The sequence below is a fragment of the Schistocerca serialis genome, chromosome 2, assembly GCF_023864345.2.
Source record: "Schistocerca serialis cubense isolate TAMUIC-IGC-003099 chromosome 2, iqSchSeri2.2, whole genome shotgun sequence".
Taxonomy (NCBI): Eukaryota; Metazoa; Arthropoda; class Insecta; order Orthoptera; family Acrididae; genus Schistocerca; species Schistocerca serialis.
The window spans coordinates 436,691,362-436,708,985 of record NC_064639.1 but is presented as its reverse complement, the minus strand read 5'-3'; the positions used below and the strand labels follow the sequence as shown (position 1 = coordinate 436,708,985).

The 17,624-nt window shown below is 40.0% G+C and overlaps 1 protein-coding gene across 1 annotated transcript in view; it reads left to right on the top strand.

The window, feature by feature from the left end:
- The first annotated feature begins 1,011 nt into the window (after positions 1 to 1,011).
- The window catches only part of LOC126455591 (glyceraldehyde-3-phosphate dehydrogenase 2-like), a 100,425-nt gene continuing 83,812 nt past the window's right edge, over positions 1,012 to 17,624 (top strand). Inside the window, exons 1-2 of the mRNA XM_050091348.1 lie at positions 1,012 to 1,114; positions 1,969 to 2,056. Of these exons, the coding sequence (XP_049947305.1) occupies positions 1,973 to 2,056 (84 nt within the window). The 5' untranslated portion in view covers positions 1,012 to 1,114; positions 1,969 to 1,972. The remainder of the gene's footprint in view (positions 1,115 to 1,968; positions 2,057 to 17,624) is intronic.

Here is a 17,624-nt window from a genome sequence, read left to right as displayed (position 1 = left end):
CTGAAAAAACACGCCTCGTAGAAACCTTACGAGTATATTTGCACGCATTCACACTGCTTTAGAGCGGTCAACCCCAAGAGCAACATGCAAAAGGCCAGTAAGAAAAAGACTATGCTTTAACGTACCCAGAACTTGCGAACAGACCCGTGCGCACTACCGTTGGCAATTCTTTTGTGCGTCTTTCCATATGAAAGACAACTTTTCACCACCGTCTCGTAGTCAACGTCATCGTAAACATTTTAGAGTTATCTCTGGCAGTTTAATAACAAACTTTGGACATCTTGGTGAAGATTCAAAGATAATGATATATAATTTATCGACACATGGCTGACTTACGCAAATTAAAAAAAAATCACGTTGTTTAAAGCGTAAAGTACTCCTAAAATGGCATTTACGTCAGACCCGGAATGTAACGGAAAGTGTGTTTGGAACATGGTAGTTAATACACACCACAATACTCTCTAAATTTATGATGCATTTAACTCACATTTTTGGACATTTCGCTCTTTTCTACCCGATTCACGTCCAATTTATTAACACTAAAACGTATGACGGTCTCTCTATAATAATAGTACAAAATTCCACAAGGAAGTAGTTTCTGTATGTTGTGTGTAGTCAGTCGTAAATGTTTAACTGTGTCAGTCGTACGAAATATGAATAAAACTCTGCAATGGTACTGTTGTTGTTTGAAACCTTTTCCTTTTACTTATAACTAGCAGTAAGTATTCTTGCTGTCTCCGACGCACAATATTCATGCACGCAACATATACCTTTTTATCAACTACTGTCCTAATTTACACATTTGTCGTCTATCAATTTCTTTTGTTTGTTTACTTGGCCTTTAGCGTGAGCACACTATTTAGCAATTCAGATTAAAAGAAAGATTGGAATTCCTTTAACTTAGACATTAGCCACATACAAAAGTCGCCATTCAAGTGTTGATCGATTTGTGGTTTCTCAGAAACAAGTGACTGTTGTATAGCTCAGGAAACTCTTTGAATCCATCAGTTCACTCATTGTCGCCGTCAACAGCAGTCGAGTGTGAAAATACCTCAAAATTTTTTGAAATTATTTTCTGCTGACATACAAATAACTTAGGAACTTACATCCCTCTGTAAGTATTAGTTTCAAATATGTACATTATAGTGCAAGTGAAAGTTTAGCTGTTATCGCGTCCAAGATAGCAAAATCTATCCCTCCTTTTGTTAGACTGTGTTCACAACAAATATCTCTTTCTCTTCATTTAAGCGCTTATTTATCAATTTTAGAATTTCGTTATCTATGAGTATTTTGAATAACATTGACCGCAGACAGTGTACATGAAATCAGCACAAGGAAACGGTTTCGCCCTTTACTTCGTATGTAAATGAATTTGAAATTGTGATAATCAGGATTGGAGCATTAGTGCGTGATACATTGAAGTGACTCGTAAACCAGATTCATCATCTCACTTAGGTTTTGGACATAATTATCCGTCTCTGTTGATCCATTGTGCATTTTCTTTAGAACTTTTCATACAGTTTCGCGTAAATTTCTTTAATTTTATCCACAGTGTTTGTCAAAACCGTGAGTAGATGCGTTTTACACAGGTACATAGAACACAGTTCAAAATGTGAACATGTGCGATTAAGATAAGTGTAATATGTCGAAATTTTGTTTTCACTGTGTATATTGTCAGTACCTATGCACATCTTAGAAGAAACACCGGCGATAACTGCCATGTACAGATAATGACGAAATCATATTCAGTGTTTTTCCTTTACATTTTACAAATTTCTTTCCTATCAGGACAACTTTTTGTAATGTTTAGCATATGCCGTAATCAATTCTTATGATCCGTTGAAGTGATGAAACTAGGCTCGTACCGAGAACCCAAGTTTAAAAGTTTACACGAGGGACTTCGGAAGGAAGTAGCTGTATTACATTGCCTCTTTTGCCATTACCCCATTAAATATTTTTCTATTTCAGGAATATGGCGGCTCTTGTTGGTATTAACGGTTTCGGGCGCATTGGACGCCTAGTTCTACGTGCGTCTCTGGAAGCTGATGACGTGAAGGTAAGGATTTTAAAACGTCAATTAAACATTTTCTACTTAATTTTAAAAGCTCAGTTAAATATTTTCTTCCTAAATTTTCCACAGCTGAAATAGTTATAGGTACTACACTACTATCATAAGAAGCAGTTTCACATAGCAGCATGTTTCCATTGTTACGGACGTAACATTAGTGCAATTGAAAGTGAATTATCATTGAAATAAAACCCAAAAGACGCTAATCTTTTATAGGTAGACATCGACATGATCCAGGTTTGGTGAAGCAAGCTGTGTACATTTGCCACTAAAGAAATAAACAATGTAGTGTTACATGTGCTCAGAACACAGAACATAATGCACGCGTGTTTAAAAAGTCTTGTAATATATCTTAAATTCTTTAGTACAGTGAGAACCTTCAGGTATTTATATGAACTAGAAGAGACAGCTATGAAAATATATTTGATATCAAATAATTTACCAATGTACTAATAAAATAAGGCAAACATTACGGATATTGCCACTCGAATGTCAATAACGGCACATCGATATTTTCGACTCCGTGCGTGTCCTCGGCCATGGAAGCGGGTCGTTTATATTTAATAATTAAGGTGGAGAAAATGAACTGTGTTGTGAATTCAAATGTACTCTGTTTACGTAGGGTTATTTTGACATAAAAATATTTAAAAAAACGAAGATAATAAATTTATCGGAATGTAGTATTTTGCTTTGTTTCTCGCAGTCAGTTTTAAAGATAACGTGTAAACGACAACGGCATGTTTTTATTGGGTCGTTTGAAATGAAAACGTCTATGTATCCTCATAAATGTAGGTATCCCATTCAATAGTTGGAATCGTTCAGTCTTTTACATATTTAGCAGAAGACAGGTCGAACGACAATTGTTATACCCATTCAGATGCCGTAAACCAGCGGTGACATCCAGGTAGCCATTCGAGTCTTGATAATCGTCAATTGTCTCTCAGAATTCTGATGCTTCCTACAGACTCACTGCGTGCAGAGTTAAAGAAGCATTGTGAAATTGCTCTTTCAATTACAGACGACTGTTTTTGTTTGAGAAATAGTGTCTTGTGGGTCTATTGGCGAGTAGGTCGATGTATACGTTCTAACCAAAACTCTATTCAAATGGCTCTGAGCACTATGGGACTCAACTTCTGAGGTCATTAGCCCCCTAGAACTTAGAACTAGTTAAACCTAACTAACCTAAGGACATCACACACATCCATGCCCGAGGCAGGATTCGAACCTGGGACCGTAGCGGTCTCGCGGTTCCAGACTGCAGCGCCAGAACCGCGCGGCCACTTGGGCCGGCAACCAGAACTCTGGCGTAGGTAAACTTGGACGTAAACAGCTTACTCATGCGGAATGAAATTACTCAGCATTACTATAAGAGTGAGCAAGGACGGTTTGTACATGCGAGATCCAAAGTAACGGGCGCCATCAAATTTCAAGGGACTATTTAGCGTTTTTTCGGTCAAACGACCGAACATCCTGAGAAAACGCGCGAAAGTATATCTCTGGACCAATAATCGCTTAATTTTTAACTTCTCAATTTTCAATTTGCATCATTAGAAGGCAGATAGCTACAAAACAATACATTTTCTCAAATCCAGTGTCTTTCCACCTTGACAGTTGAGGATTCACAGATTCTGTAGTATTTTCTCTCGTGCAAACGTAAAAAGGATTTGTTTCGTCTGCAATAAATAGCAACAGTTCTTCAGACAGAAATACCACAAAAAACGAAGGAATGATTGGGTCAGTATCTAGTTGATTTTTTTGTGCTGAACATGTAATGGTTTAACAGCTGGAAATTGGCTTCTTTCTACTCAAATGTGTCGCTTAAGTGTGCTCTTTTCTGAACCGTTTTGCTGTCACTTTCTGATTCTCGGATTCAGAGGAACTGCTGACTGTAATTCTTGCTCTCCCCTCGGACATAAAGGGCTCAGGACTACAGCTTTGAGATTCTGTTGAAGACTCATCACTGCTATTAACATCAGATAATTCACACTCACTGTCTCTGTTAGTGAGCATATCCAGGATCTCTCTATCTGTGCAACCACAGCGACGTGACATTTCTCCCGTTTCCAGAGCGGAGAGAGAGCTCTGCGTGTTTACACGTCTGTAGCGCTCCAGTATCTGTGACTCAGAGTGCCTAAACTCGGCCCTAGCAATGCAAAAACCAGTGACACGGTATGCGACAGCACATCCTTAGCGCTGTAGGGAAGACCAAGGGCCAGGCTTAAATACATTGGTTGCACCAGGGGAATGGCGAGGCATGACGAGTTAACACGTTCCCAGCAGTCAAAGGGTTAATATACAACATGAACAGCAAGTATCCCAACACACTTCCCTGTGGCACACCCGAAGTTATTTCTACATCTGGTGATGACTCTCCAGCCAAGATAAAATGGTGCATCCTCCTACCAAAAAGTTCTCAGTCCATCACAAATTTACCTTGGTACCCCATATGATAGTTTGACAGTAAGGATAGGTGTGGTACTGAGTCAAATGCTTAGTTGAATGCTTTTCGGAAATGAAGAAATATTGCATCTACATGACTGCTTTGATCCAAAGCTTTCAGTATGTCATGTGAGAAAAGTGCAAGTCAAGGAACTCCCTGTCACCTTCTACATTGAATTTGCAGCTGATAGCCCCTCTTCCATCTATCTATTGTGGATTCCTTGAACGAAAAACTGTGCCCAGTTATTGGAAACACACATAGGTCACATGCATCTACAAGAAGGGCTGGTACAAGTGATTCACAAAACTACCACCCAATGACCTCCTCAGTGTCAACAGCATGGATTTTTAAAACACATGATAAGTGTTTTAAAAATCCATGCTGTTGACACTGAGGAGGTCATTGGGTGGTAGTTTTGTGAATCACTTGTACCAGCCCTTCTTGTAGATGCATGTGACCTATGTGTGTTTCCAATAACTGGGCACAGTTTTTTGTTCAAGGAATCCACAATAGATAGATGGAAGAGGGGCTATCAGCTGCAAATTCAATGTAGAAGGTGACAGGGAGTTCCTTGAGCCCTGGAGCTTAGATCAGTTTTAACAATTTCACAGGTTTCTCAACTCCAGTGACACTAATACTTATTTCATTCATCTTTTGAGTGGCACGAGGATTAAACTTGGGCAATTTTCCTGGGTTTTCCTTTGTAAAGGAACATTTGAAAATGGAGTTAAGCATTTCAGCTTTTGCTTTGCTGCCCTCAATTTCACTTCCTGTCCCATTCACCAGGACCGGACACTAACTTTGATGCCACTAACAGCCGTTACATACAACTAGAAATTCTTTGGGTTCTATGGAAGTTCACTTGACAGTATTCTGCTAAGGTAGTCACTGAAGACATTACACATTGTTCTTTGACAGCCAAACATATTTCATTCAGCATCTGTCTACCTGTAACCATATGCTTTGTTTTACACCTATTATGCAATAATCTCTGTTTCCATATAGGTTTCTTTACAGTTGCTATCAGTTACTATACCACAAAACATTTTACTTGGATACATTTCTATTCAGTGTTTGGTCCGCCGGCCGGAGTGGCTGTGCGGTTCTAGGCGCTACAGTCTAAAGCTGAGCAACCGCAACGGTCGCAGATTCGAATCCTGCCTCGGGCATGGATGTGTGTTGTGATGTCCTTAGGTTAGTTAGGTTTAATTAGTTCTAAGTTCTAGGCGACTGATGACCTCAGAAGTTAAGTCGCATAGTGCTCAGAGCCATTAGCCAGTGTTTGGTCAACTATTCTTTTAAACTTGAGTCAGAGTTCCCACATGCTCCTGTTCCCCTGCTTAGATGGGTGGTAACTTGCTTGCCTCGCATGCAGAGGGCCCGGGTTTGATTCCTGGCCAGGTTGGAGATTTCTCTTCTCTCATGGACTGGGTGTTGTGTTGTCCTCATCATTACATCCTCATCACCAGCACGCAAGTCGCCCAATGTGGTGTCGACTGAAATAAGACTTTCACTCGACGGCCTAACTTCCCCGGATGGGGCCTCCTGGACGACAACGCCATATCCTCATTTCCATTCTGCATGCTCCTGCCCTGTGCTGAAAGTTTCATCCTCCCCATTGAGGTATGACAACTGGTTTTTATCTACTTTACTGACCATGTGTATCTTTCTTTGTGTTTTAGTTGTCCTTTGTGCTTTGGTAACCATTGATGCCTCATACTGCATCATGGTCACTGATACGAGAAATATGGACATTCTCAAAGAGGTTAGGTCTATTTGTTGCTGTTACATCCAATATATTTCCTTCTTGAGTTGGGTTCCTAACTGTCTGTTCTAGGTAGTTTTCAGAGAAGGCATTTAATAAAATTTCCCAGGATGTCTTATCATGCTCACCATTTCTCAGACAACAAACCTATTTTAACTGTATGTTTTGCAATGGAACGGACTGATGATCGTCTGGAAGAGATCTGATATCACTCCAGTCTGCCATAAATTGTCAGGATGGCTTTTTACTTCTTCTGTTGGAAATGCTATTATATTGACTATATCAGTTATGGATTTCACATGTTGTACATAAGATAATCTGTTAGTAATGAAAGCTTGAGTAGATTTTTATACACTGCCACACATGATGCTTCAGCATTCCTCCATCACCATCAACAGCTCTCTTTCCATGGGATGTACAAAATAAACACCAATTTAACGCAAGAGCATGATCGTCTTTGCTGAAAGTCACACTGGCTGATGTGCGGGTGAGAGTAGTACACAGTGAAACATTCCATTTCAGATGTTTCTAGTGATGTTATTAACTTCAGCTGATATCACTATATGTTGACCTTCGTTAAAGATATCTTTGACCATAATCATTGGAAAACTTGGTGAGATTTATACTTCTTTATCTGTTACTGCATCTTTTTGGTAGCCATCAATTTCGATTAACATCTGTTTATAAATATCATATTTTCCATAATAAAAACACTTAAGAGGAATTTCTTATTTTATTACCAGATAGGCCTATACACTTTTAGCTAAATATTGACCAGTTTTTGATGTGGTGGATATGTAGGTTATTAATCCTAATAATTTTGTTCTAATTCATGGTGTATTTAGTACACAGAGAGACACTTATATACGGTACACATTGAAACAGTGTAGGCTCGTGGATGCTGGGAAATCGAAGCCTACGGCAATTTATCAAGTTGTAGAGGGTGTTTGTGAATGTTTTCTTTAGGCAGTGACACCAACGAATGTAACTTCTGGGTTTAGAAAGTGTGGAATTTTTCCACTTAGTGTGAGCATCTTCAATGAATCGAATTTCCTTATGTCGGCATTTTCAGACCTTTCTCTGAATTCTGGTGGTGAGCCTAATCCAGTAGATCCACTGGATTTAATCAGATGTGTGATCCCTCCAAACACTTTGGAATATAATGTACAAAATCTTTAGGCAGCCAGCTGCAGTTTATACACTGAACAACAGCACCACCAAATGATACATCTCACTGAATGAGTTTTGTGGTTATCCAAAAGTGCCTCCTAAAAAACAACTGTACACTTGAAAGGGAGAAGCACTGCAACATCTGAGAAAGCAGTTATTGAAGAAAAAACTTTAAGAAAAGTGTAAAGTCAGAAGAAAAAGAGAAAAGATGTTTGAGGGGTCTAAGAAGCTGAAAACTAAGCAACTTCAAAATAAAAGGATTTCAAGCAAAAATAATGAACAAAGCTGTGACTCAGTGGGAAGTCCATCACTTTGTGATGATTCTGCCCCCAGTGTTGCCTATGTGTGATCTAAGCTATTCATATATTAATAATGTAAAAAGTTATAACTGATTCACTGGTACACAGTACACAATGAAATACTTGCAATGTCCTTTTAAAATGATAAGTTCATTTGTTAATAGTTGCAAAATTATGTGTTTTTTCCAATCTCGTTAAAACTTTTACCATAGCTGCAGTCACATCTCAAAGGAACTTTGGCAAAGTTTTAGATCAAGATATGCCTTAGTTTCTACACCAAAGCTATCAGCTTGGAGGTCAGCCAGCCAAAATGCATGGTGTTGTGAAAAAAATCAAGTTTGTCGAACTGACTATTACAGTGAGAAATCTGCAAATTGGTGTTTCTACTCAACTTTTGGTCTAAGTTGAACATGGGCTATGTCAATGAGGTAGCACATTTTCCTTAATTGCTGCTCAAAGTAGGCGAAAAAAGACCTCCAGCTTAAAACATTTTCTTTTAATCAAATAAGATGTGGAAGATCATATGGTATATTAACTTTCAACTTGTTTTGTTTGAAATATTTGGATTTAGACTGGGTGTCTTAAATTTTTTCATCATATTTGATCAATGTTCCTTGGTCTGATATCTGAAAATGATGGTCAACCACTTTTGTTTTTAATTAGTTCAGTTAGAAAGAGCTGATTTTTATCACCTACTAGGCACTTGTTTTTGCATGTTGATATATTTTGTTTAAGGAATAATGCTTAGCTTAAATAATAAGTGACTTTGGCACAGTAAGTGCGTATTTGACTTAAACGGATGTATGAGAATTTATTTTTTAGGTCATAAACAAAAAAAATAATCCCATTGCCAAGGAGCCATACCCAATTGCCAGAAAGTTGACAAAAAAAAAGGGAAACCATGCACTGCTGAAAGAAAGCAAGGGAAATAGGTTTTGAACCAAATGAAGTCAAGAGTTTATAATTTTATAAAGAGAGTACCGGAGGAAGTGTTGTGGGCTCAAAGATTGTGTTTCTATTGCAAATGAAGGACAGAAGATCCAGAGGCAGAAATGACTCTTAATTTGCAACCTGAAAGAACTATTTATAATGCTTCAAGGCTGCATTGTACCTAGGATTCTCTAAATTCTGTGAGCTACAACCAAAATTGTGTGTGCCTGTCAGTTCTTTTGGAACACATTAAGGATGTGTTTGTGCAGTATGCCTTAAGTTATTGATAGACCAAAGTCCAATCCCAGAAGATTACAAACGCCTACTTAAAAGAAAAAGAAGAAAACTGTCTGTAGCGTAAAACCAAAAGACAACATGCTCAATCATTGTGAGAAGAACCATTGGAACTATTTTTGATAGATGCTTTCAAGAAAAGTGATCCTTGAAGTGTTATTGAATGCAAGCGAGGGTTCACATTGACAGCAAAACATTGGACACAAAACAGCTGGCAACTGAAGATTTTACTTCAGAATTAACTGGAAAAATATGGAACCTTTCTTGCCAGTAGTGCATTGCAATGTATCAAAGCCAATATTGGAAGATGATCAAAAACAGTTTGAAAATGAAGAAAATTGTTTTTGTAATGTATTTCATAGAAATCTATTCATTTGTGGTGCAAGATGCTGTGCATTTCTTCCACTGGGAAAACAAAACAGGCAAGCCACTTTACACCCGTTTGTAGTTAATAAACTACAGAAGTGCTGAAGATATCCCAAATTTGAATATTTGCATAATCGGTGAGTCCCTCAGGTGTGACATAGTTAAAGTGTATTTGACAAGATTGATCAAGTATCGAAGAATAACAATTGTTGAAATCTACTATTCCCATTACTTCAGTGACTGTTCTACTGCCCAATACCAAAATTTCAAGAATTTCATCAACATATGTAATCATGAAAATGATTTTGGAAGTAAGACTGAAAGGAAATTCTTTAGGATAAGACATGACAAATTACCATATGATGAAACTGGTGGAACAGCGAAACGATTAGCAGCTTGTACAAGCTTTCAGGACGACACTGTTTGACTTATTCACATTTTGTGATAAGAATGTTAATAGAATCAAGTTATTCTTTATTGAAAGGGCCAGAGCTGAAATTGCAACATTAGCTCAAGAAGAAAGGTTTGAAAATGGCAAAACTATTTCTGTAACAATATAATCACCATCTTGTGCAGGCTGATGATAAACGCTTCACATCAGCAGACTTTCAAATGATACAGCATCTTTTATAGCTATCATTGACCAGTCTACTATGGAGAAAACATTTTGAATCTCCAACCTGTATAATACATAGCCTGTATTTGGAGAACTAGCAATATCACAACATATCACTTGAACAGAATGATGTGCTAAAAGACTTCATGCATCCTGAGGGTCCTGCATGTTCATTCTGTTGTTCATATAAAAGAGATTATTGCTGGATGCCAGAGCAGCACATTATCACCAACATTTCTGCCCCAGTCACAACATTGACAGGATGCCATTATAAGTTCCCTATCAAACTTTATTCAAAAATGAAGAAAAATTCAAGTCCAATCAATAGTAAAGAGCAGATCAGGCTTGGGAACCTGATCAGGAGCCCTATATGAGACTTGGAACCATGACAGAGCAACCCAGTTCAGGGTTGGGAACCTGTGAGAAGAGACTCCACCTGTGGCTGTTCTTGCCAGGCTGTCAGGCATGGTCCCTTGGCAGTGGTGTTACCATTTTTTTTTAAGTTGGTAGTAGGGAAGCAACCATGAACCAATGCAAGTTTTCCATTTATGTGATTATAAAAGTAAATTAATTCTCATGCATCCTTTTACATCAAACATTACATTTACCGACCCAACATTGCTTACATTTGAAGCTAAATATTATCCTTTAAATAAAAGATACCAACAAGCAAAAACAAGTGCCTAGGACATAAAAATCTGCTCTTCCTAATGAACTAGTTAACAAAAAAATTGTCAGATAACCATTTTTGATATATTTCACACTGAACGTTGGTCACATTTAATGATAAAATATGACATCCAGTCTAGGTCCAAATATCTGATAAACTAAACAAGCTTCAAAGTTAATTATTTATCAAGTGGTCTTTCATAAATTTCCTTAGTAAAAAACCGTGACATGAAAAAATCTTAGGCTGGAGATACCAATGCTTGAAACTGCAATGGTGTGTGTGATGTAAATTGTTGTTTTGTGGTGGTGGTGATGGTTCCTTCCCCCCCCCCCCCCCCTCACACACACACACACACACACACACACACACACACACACACACACACACACACACACACTTCGAACAGCAATTGTGGAAAAATGTGGTACCTCATTGACTTGGTTCATGTTGTAATTCAACTTACCATCAACCATTGAACAGACATACCAAATGCAGATTTCTCACTGCAATAGCCAGTGTATAACATGTTGTCAAATGTGATGATTTATTCACAGTAACATGTGTATTGACTGAGTGACCTCCAAGCTGATGGCTCTGGCACTGAAAATACACCACATGTTGAGCTAGAGGTTTACAGAACTTGTGATTTGCCTCCAGCTGTGGTAAAAGTTTTAACAAAATTAGCTGATTTGACGTAGAATGATAAATACAAAATTTTGTTCTATACAGGGAGATAAGTTATAAAAAAATCATCAAAAAATTTTTTTGTTTTGGTTTACTATGTGCTACTGTTCCCTACTGTTACTTTTTACAAAAAAAGAGAGAAAGAGAGAGAAATGAACTGCTAACTTATTTCACTGCAGATAATCACAGCTGATAGGGTATGAAACTAGACTGTGTGCTATGTCCGCAGCTCGTGGTCGTGCGGTAGCGTTCTCGCTTCCCACGCCCGGGTTCTCGGGTTCGATTCCTGGCGGGTCAGGGATTTTCTCTGCCTCGTGATGACTGGGTGTTGTGTGCTGTCCTTAGGTTAGTTAGGTTTAAGTAGTTCTGAGTTCTAGGGGACTGATGACCATAGATGTTAAGTCCCATAGTGCTCAGAGCCATAGACTGTGTGTAAATAATGATATGTTAATTACTCCAGCGTGTGCTCCACACCTCATCTCGATGAGCCATAGTGAAATTCTTACTGAAATCAATCTGAAGAACACAAATGCTAAATCAACCATTTCAAACTTTTCTCATTTCAAAACGGAATTCCCTTATCTTTGATAACACAGTGAAGAAGAAAATTTGGTAAGTTGTTCTCCAACATTTTGAAAACGTCATCTATAGAACCTTCCTGCACAACTTTAACTACTCTCCCTGTCATGTCCTTTTTGAAAAATTTTTCCATTTCCTTGTCACATTAGGAAAAATGAAGTGTTGCGTCTTTAACTGCATTTCAGGCTATTTTGGTGAGTTGAAAACACTGAAATTTTGCATGTCATAACTAAATAAAATATCATATTAAATTTCTTCATGAAATATGAACCCCCACGGGTCCAGGGGTAAGAATAGGCCCGAGGTTTTCCTGCCTGTCATAAGTGGTGACTAAAAGGAGTCTCACATGTTTTGGCCTTTGTGGTGGTCCCCTGTAGGATTTGATCTCCATTTTTCAAAATTTTCCCAAAGAGCAAACTAATTGGGGTAGGGCACCTTACATGGTGGATCATGTCCATCGTGCATTGAGATCTTTAGCCCATTTCCTTGTTGTCACATTGCAGTCCCGCCCATTCTCCATCTCTTGAGTGAGGACACCTTCCTGGGTGCATTTTCCACCACGCACTATGCAGTGTCACTTTCTGTGCCGACGATGACCATGGACTTCTTTGTACCTCATATCCAGTACGGTAGCCAGTCCATTGTGGTGGGGCCGCCATGTACCCTGTTGGTTGTAGCCCCCTGACAACACAGGGATCACTCTGCTGATGCCTGCGCCATTAATTCCCCACGTATGCCAAGGAGTAGATGCCCGCCGTTACCCCGGGGCATTGGGACTCCCGGCAATGACCATCCTGCTAAATGGCCTTTGCTGTGGCTGGGTGGCACCTGTAAGGAGGGCCCCTGGTCTGAGTGGGTGGCATCAGGGTGGATGGCACGCCATGAAGTGGAGTACATCACCTCTTGCTGGTGGTCTGTCGCCAACTGTCTCTAAGCGGGCCAAGTCTAACTTAAATGCTAAGAAATATGACGCCAAGTCGTTCCCCTCTCTGGCCACACCATGGGAGGAACGCCAGACTAAGGATGGCAGTGAAGCTTAAGCTTATTCACCCTGGTACCTCGTATGTACGAGAGTTAATGGGGAATCTTTCATGTCCATGAACCCTCAGTTTCTTGTGGTGCATTTGGAGGAAAAGTTTGTCCAAAATGCACTGTGGGTCAGTATTGATAAAAACGGCATCCTCTGCCCAGTCACGGACATTACTCGCTTGTGGCAAGTTAGGGAATGTTTCTGTTACCCTCCTACCTCATAAGAGCTTACAGTCTAACGATGAGCTGCCTGGCAATTTGGAGAGATGAGGTGTTCATTTCATCTGGCACATCCATTGGGATCCGAGGGATATCCAGGTTGCCACCAGTGCCCTCATCTTGGCCTTCAAGGGTGACACACTGCCTGAGAAGTTCAAGGTGATTGTCTACCACTGTGACGTCAAGCCATATATACTTCCCTCGATGCGGTGCTTTAAGTGCTGGAAGTTCAGTCATATGTCTTTCCACTGTTCTTCCAGCCCCATGTGGACATCCATCGCACCCAATACTCCATGCGCCCCGTCTCCCATCTGTGTCGATTGTGGAGAGCATCATTCACCTTGCTCGCCAGACTGCGGGATTTTACAGAAAGAGAGGAAACTCATGGAATATACTAACTGACCTACACTGAGGCTAAGAGGAAATTTGTGTGCCTACATCCTGTGGCTATGACCTCCTCACACGCCGCCGCTACAAGAACAATTCTCGCCCCATCAGTTCCTCGAATTCCTGTCGCCTCTCAGAACTGGGAGAATATACCTGCCGCCTGGTAGGGGGCACTTCCCTCCCTGTTGCTCCCGCACCACCTACTTCGGGAGCAACAGCCCCCCAACCATTAGGGATTTCAGTTCCACTTCTGAGCCAGAGAAGTGTAAGGCTTTTCAGCTCCTCTTGGTAGGAAGGGGTCCCTTGGGCCACTCACTTCCCAGGTTTTCACTAGTGGGGACCCTCACACACAATGGATATACGGGGTGCGACAATAAAGTAATGAGACTGATGTGAAAAAAAATTTTGCTTACCGTTTTAGTCAAGTTTAGTGTTGTATCTTTCAGAGTAGTTCCCTTCTCATTGCATACACTTTTTCCAGTGCTTCTGCCATTGATGGTAACATTTCTGGAACTCATCTTTTGTAATATCCTCCAACACCCTTTTCACAGCTTTTTGGACATCCTGTGTTGTTTGAAAATGGTGCCCTTGACCACCGTTTTGACTCTTGGAAATCGAAAAAAGTCGCACAGAGCAATATCTGGTGAATAAAGTGGCTGTGGTAGTACTGAAATTTGTTTTGAAGTTAAAAATTGCTGTACTGACAGAGCAGTATAAGATGGCACATTATCATGATGCAGAATCCAATTATCAGCAATGTTGGCATGGACACGAGGAAATCTTTTACAATGTTTGTTTGTTGTGGTCTTCAGTCCTGAGACCGGTTTGATGCAGCTCTCCATGCTACTCTATCCTGTGCAAGCTTCTTCACCTCCCAGTACCTACTGCAACCTACATCCTTCTGAATCTGCTTAGTGTAGTCATCTCTTGGTCTCCACCTACGACTTTTACCCTCCACGCTGGCCTCCAATATCAAATTGGTGATCCCTTGATGCCTCAGAACATGTCCTACCAACCGATCCCTTCTTCTGGTCAAGTTGTGCCACAAACTTCTCTTCTCCCCAATCCTATTCAATACTTCCTCATTAGTTATGTGATCTACCCATCTAATCTTCAGCATTCTTCTGTAGCACCACATTTCGAAAGCTTCTATTCTCTTCTTGTCTAAACTATTTATCGTCCATGTTTCACTTCCATACATGGCTACACTACATACAAATACTTTCAGAAATGACTTCGTGACACTTAAATCTATACTCGATGTTAACAAATTTCTCTTCTTCAGAAACGCTTTCCTTGCCATTGCCAGTCTACATTTTATATCCTCTCTACTTCGACCATCATCAGTTATTTTGCTCCCCAAATAGCAAAACTCCTTTACTACTTTAAGTGTCTCATTTCCTAATCTAATACCCTCAGCATCACCCCACTTAATTCGACTACATTCCATTATCCACGTTTTGCTTTTGTTGATGTTCATCTTATATCCTCCCTTCAAGACACCATCCATTCCGTTCAACTGCTCTTCCAAGTCCTTTGCTGTCTCTGACAGAATTACTATGTCATCGGCAAACCTCAACGTTTTTATTTCTTCTCCATGGATTTTAATACCTACTCCGAATTTTTCTTTTGTTTCCTTTACTGCTTGCTCAATATACAGATTGAATTAACATCGGGGAGAGGCTACAACCCTGTCTTAACTCCCTTCCCAACCACTGCTTCCCTTTCATGTCCCTCGACTCTAATAACTACCATCTGGTTTCTGTACAAATTGTAAATAGCCTTTCGCTCCCTGTATTTTACCCCTGCCACCTTTAGAATTTGAAAGAGAGTATTCCAGTCAACATTGTCAAAAGCTTTCTCTAAGTCTACAATTGCTAGAAACGCAGGTTTGCCTTTCCTTAATCTTTCTTCTAAGATAAGTCGTAAGGTCAGTATTGCCTCATGTGTTCCAGTATTTCTGTGGAATCCAAACTGATCTTCCCCGAGGTCGGCTTCTACTAGTTTTTCCATTCGTCTGTAAAGAATTCGTGTTAGTATTTTGCAGCTGTGGCTTATTAAACTGATAGTTCGGTAATTTTCACATCTGTCAACACCTGCTTTCTTTGGGATTGGAATTATTATATTCTTCTTGAAGTCTGAGGGTATTTCGCCTGTTTCATACATCTTGCTCGCCAGATGGTATAGTTTTGTCAGGACTGACTCTCCCAAGGCCGTCAGTAGTTCCAATGGAATGTTGTCTACTCCGGGGGCCTTGTTTCGACTCGGGTCTTCCAGTGCTCTGTCAAACTCTTCACGCAGTATCGTATCTCCCATTTCATCTTCATCTACATCCTCTTCCATTTCCATAATATTGTCCTCAAGTACATTGCCCTTGTATAGACCCTCTATATACTCCTTCCACCTTTCTGCTTTCCCTTCTTTGCTTAGAACTGGGTTTCCATCTGAGCTCTTGATGTTCATACAAGTGGTTCTCTTATCTCCAAAGGTCTCTTTAATTTTCCTGTAGGCAGTATCTATCTTACCCGTAGTGAGATAAGCCTCTACATCCTTACATTTGTCATCTAGCCATCCCTGCTTAGCCATTTTGCACTTCCTGTCGATCTCATTTTTGAGTCATTTGTATTCCTTTTTGCCTGCTTCATTTACTGAGTTCTTATATTTTCTCCTTTCATCAATTAAATTCAATATTTCTTCTGTTACCCCAGGATTTCTACTAGCCCTCGTCTTTTTACCTACTTTATCCTCTGCTGCCTTCACTACTTCGTCCCTCAAAGCTACCCATTCTTCTTCTACTGTATTTCTTTCCCCCATTCCTGTCAATTGTTCCCTTACGCTCTCCCTGAAACTCTGTACAACCTCTGGTTCTTTCAGTTTATCCAGATCCCATCTCCTTAAATTCGCACCTTTTTGCAGTTTCTTCAGTTTTAATCTACAGGTCATAACCAATAGATTGTGGTCAGAGTCCACATCTGCCCCTGGAAATGTCTTACAATTTAAAACCTGGTTCCTAAATCTCTGTCTTACCATTATATAATCTATTTGATACCTTTTAGTATCTTCAGGGTTCTTCCATGTATACAACCTTCTATCATGATTCTTAAACCACGTGTTAGCTATGATTAAGTTGTGCTCTGTGCAAAATTCTACCAGGCGGCTTCCTCTTTCATTTCTTAGCCCCAATCCATATTCACCTACTACGTTTCCTTCTCTCCCTTTTCCTACACTCGAATTCCAGTCACCCATGACTATTAAATTTTTGTCTCCCTTCACTATCTGAATAATTTCTTTTATTTCATCATACATTTCTTCAATTTCTTCGTCATCTGCAGAGCTAGTTGGCATATAAACTTGTACTACTGTAGTAGGTGTGGGCTTCGTATCTATCTTGGCCACAATAATGCGTTCAGTATGCTGTTTGTAGTAGCTTACCCGCATTCCTGTTTTCCTATTCATTATTAAACCTACTCCTGCATTACCCCTATTTGACTTTGTGTTTATAACCCTGTATTCACCTGACCAGAAGTCTTGTTCCTCCTGCCAACGAACTTCACTAATTCCCACTATATCTAACTTTAACCTATCCATTTCCCTTTTTAAATTTTCTAACCTACCTGCCCGATTAAGGGATCTGACATTCCACGCTCCGATTCGTAGAACGCCAGTTTTCTTTCTCCTGATAACGACATCCTCTTGAGTAGTCCCCACCCGGAGATCCGAATGGGGGACTATTTTACCTCCGGAATATTTTACCCAAGAGGACGCCATCATCATTTAATCATACAGTAAAGCTGCATGCCCTCGGGAAAAATTATGGCCATAGTTTCCCCTTGCTTTCAGCCGTTCGCAGTACCAGCACAGCAAGGACGCTTTGGTTATTGTTACAAGGCCAGATCAGTCAATCATCCAGACTGTTGCCCTTGCAACTACTCAAAAGGCTGTTGCCCCTCTTCAGGAACCACACGTTTGTCTGGCCTCTCAACAGATACCCCTCCGTTGTGGTTGTACCTACGGTACGGCTATCTGTATCGCTGAGGCATGCAAGCCTCCCCACCAACGGCAAGGTCCATGGTTCATGGGGGGATCTTTTACAAAGTCTTTCTTTTAC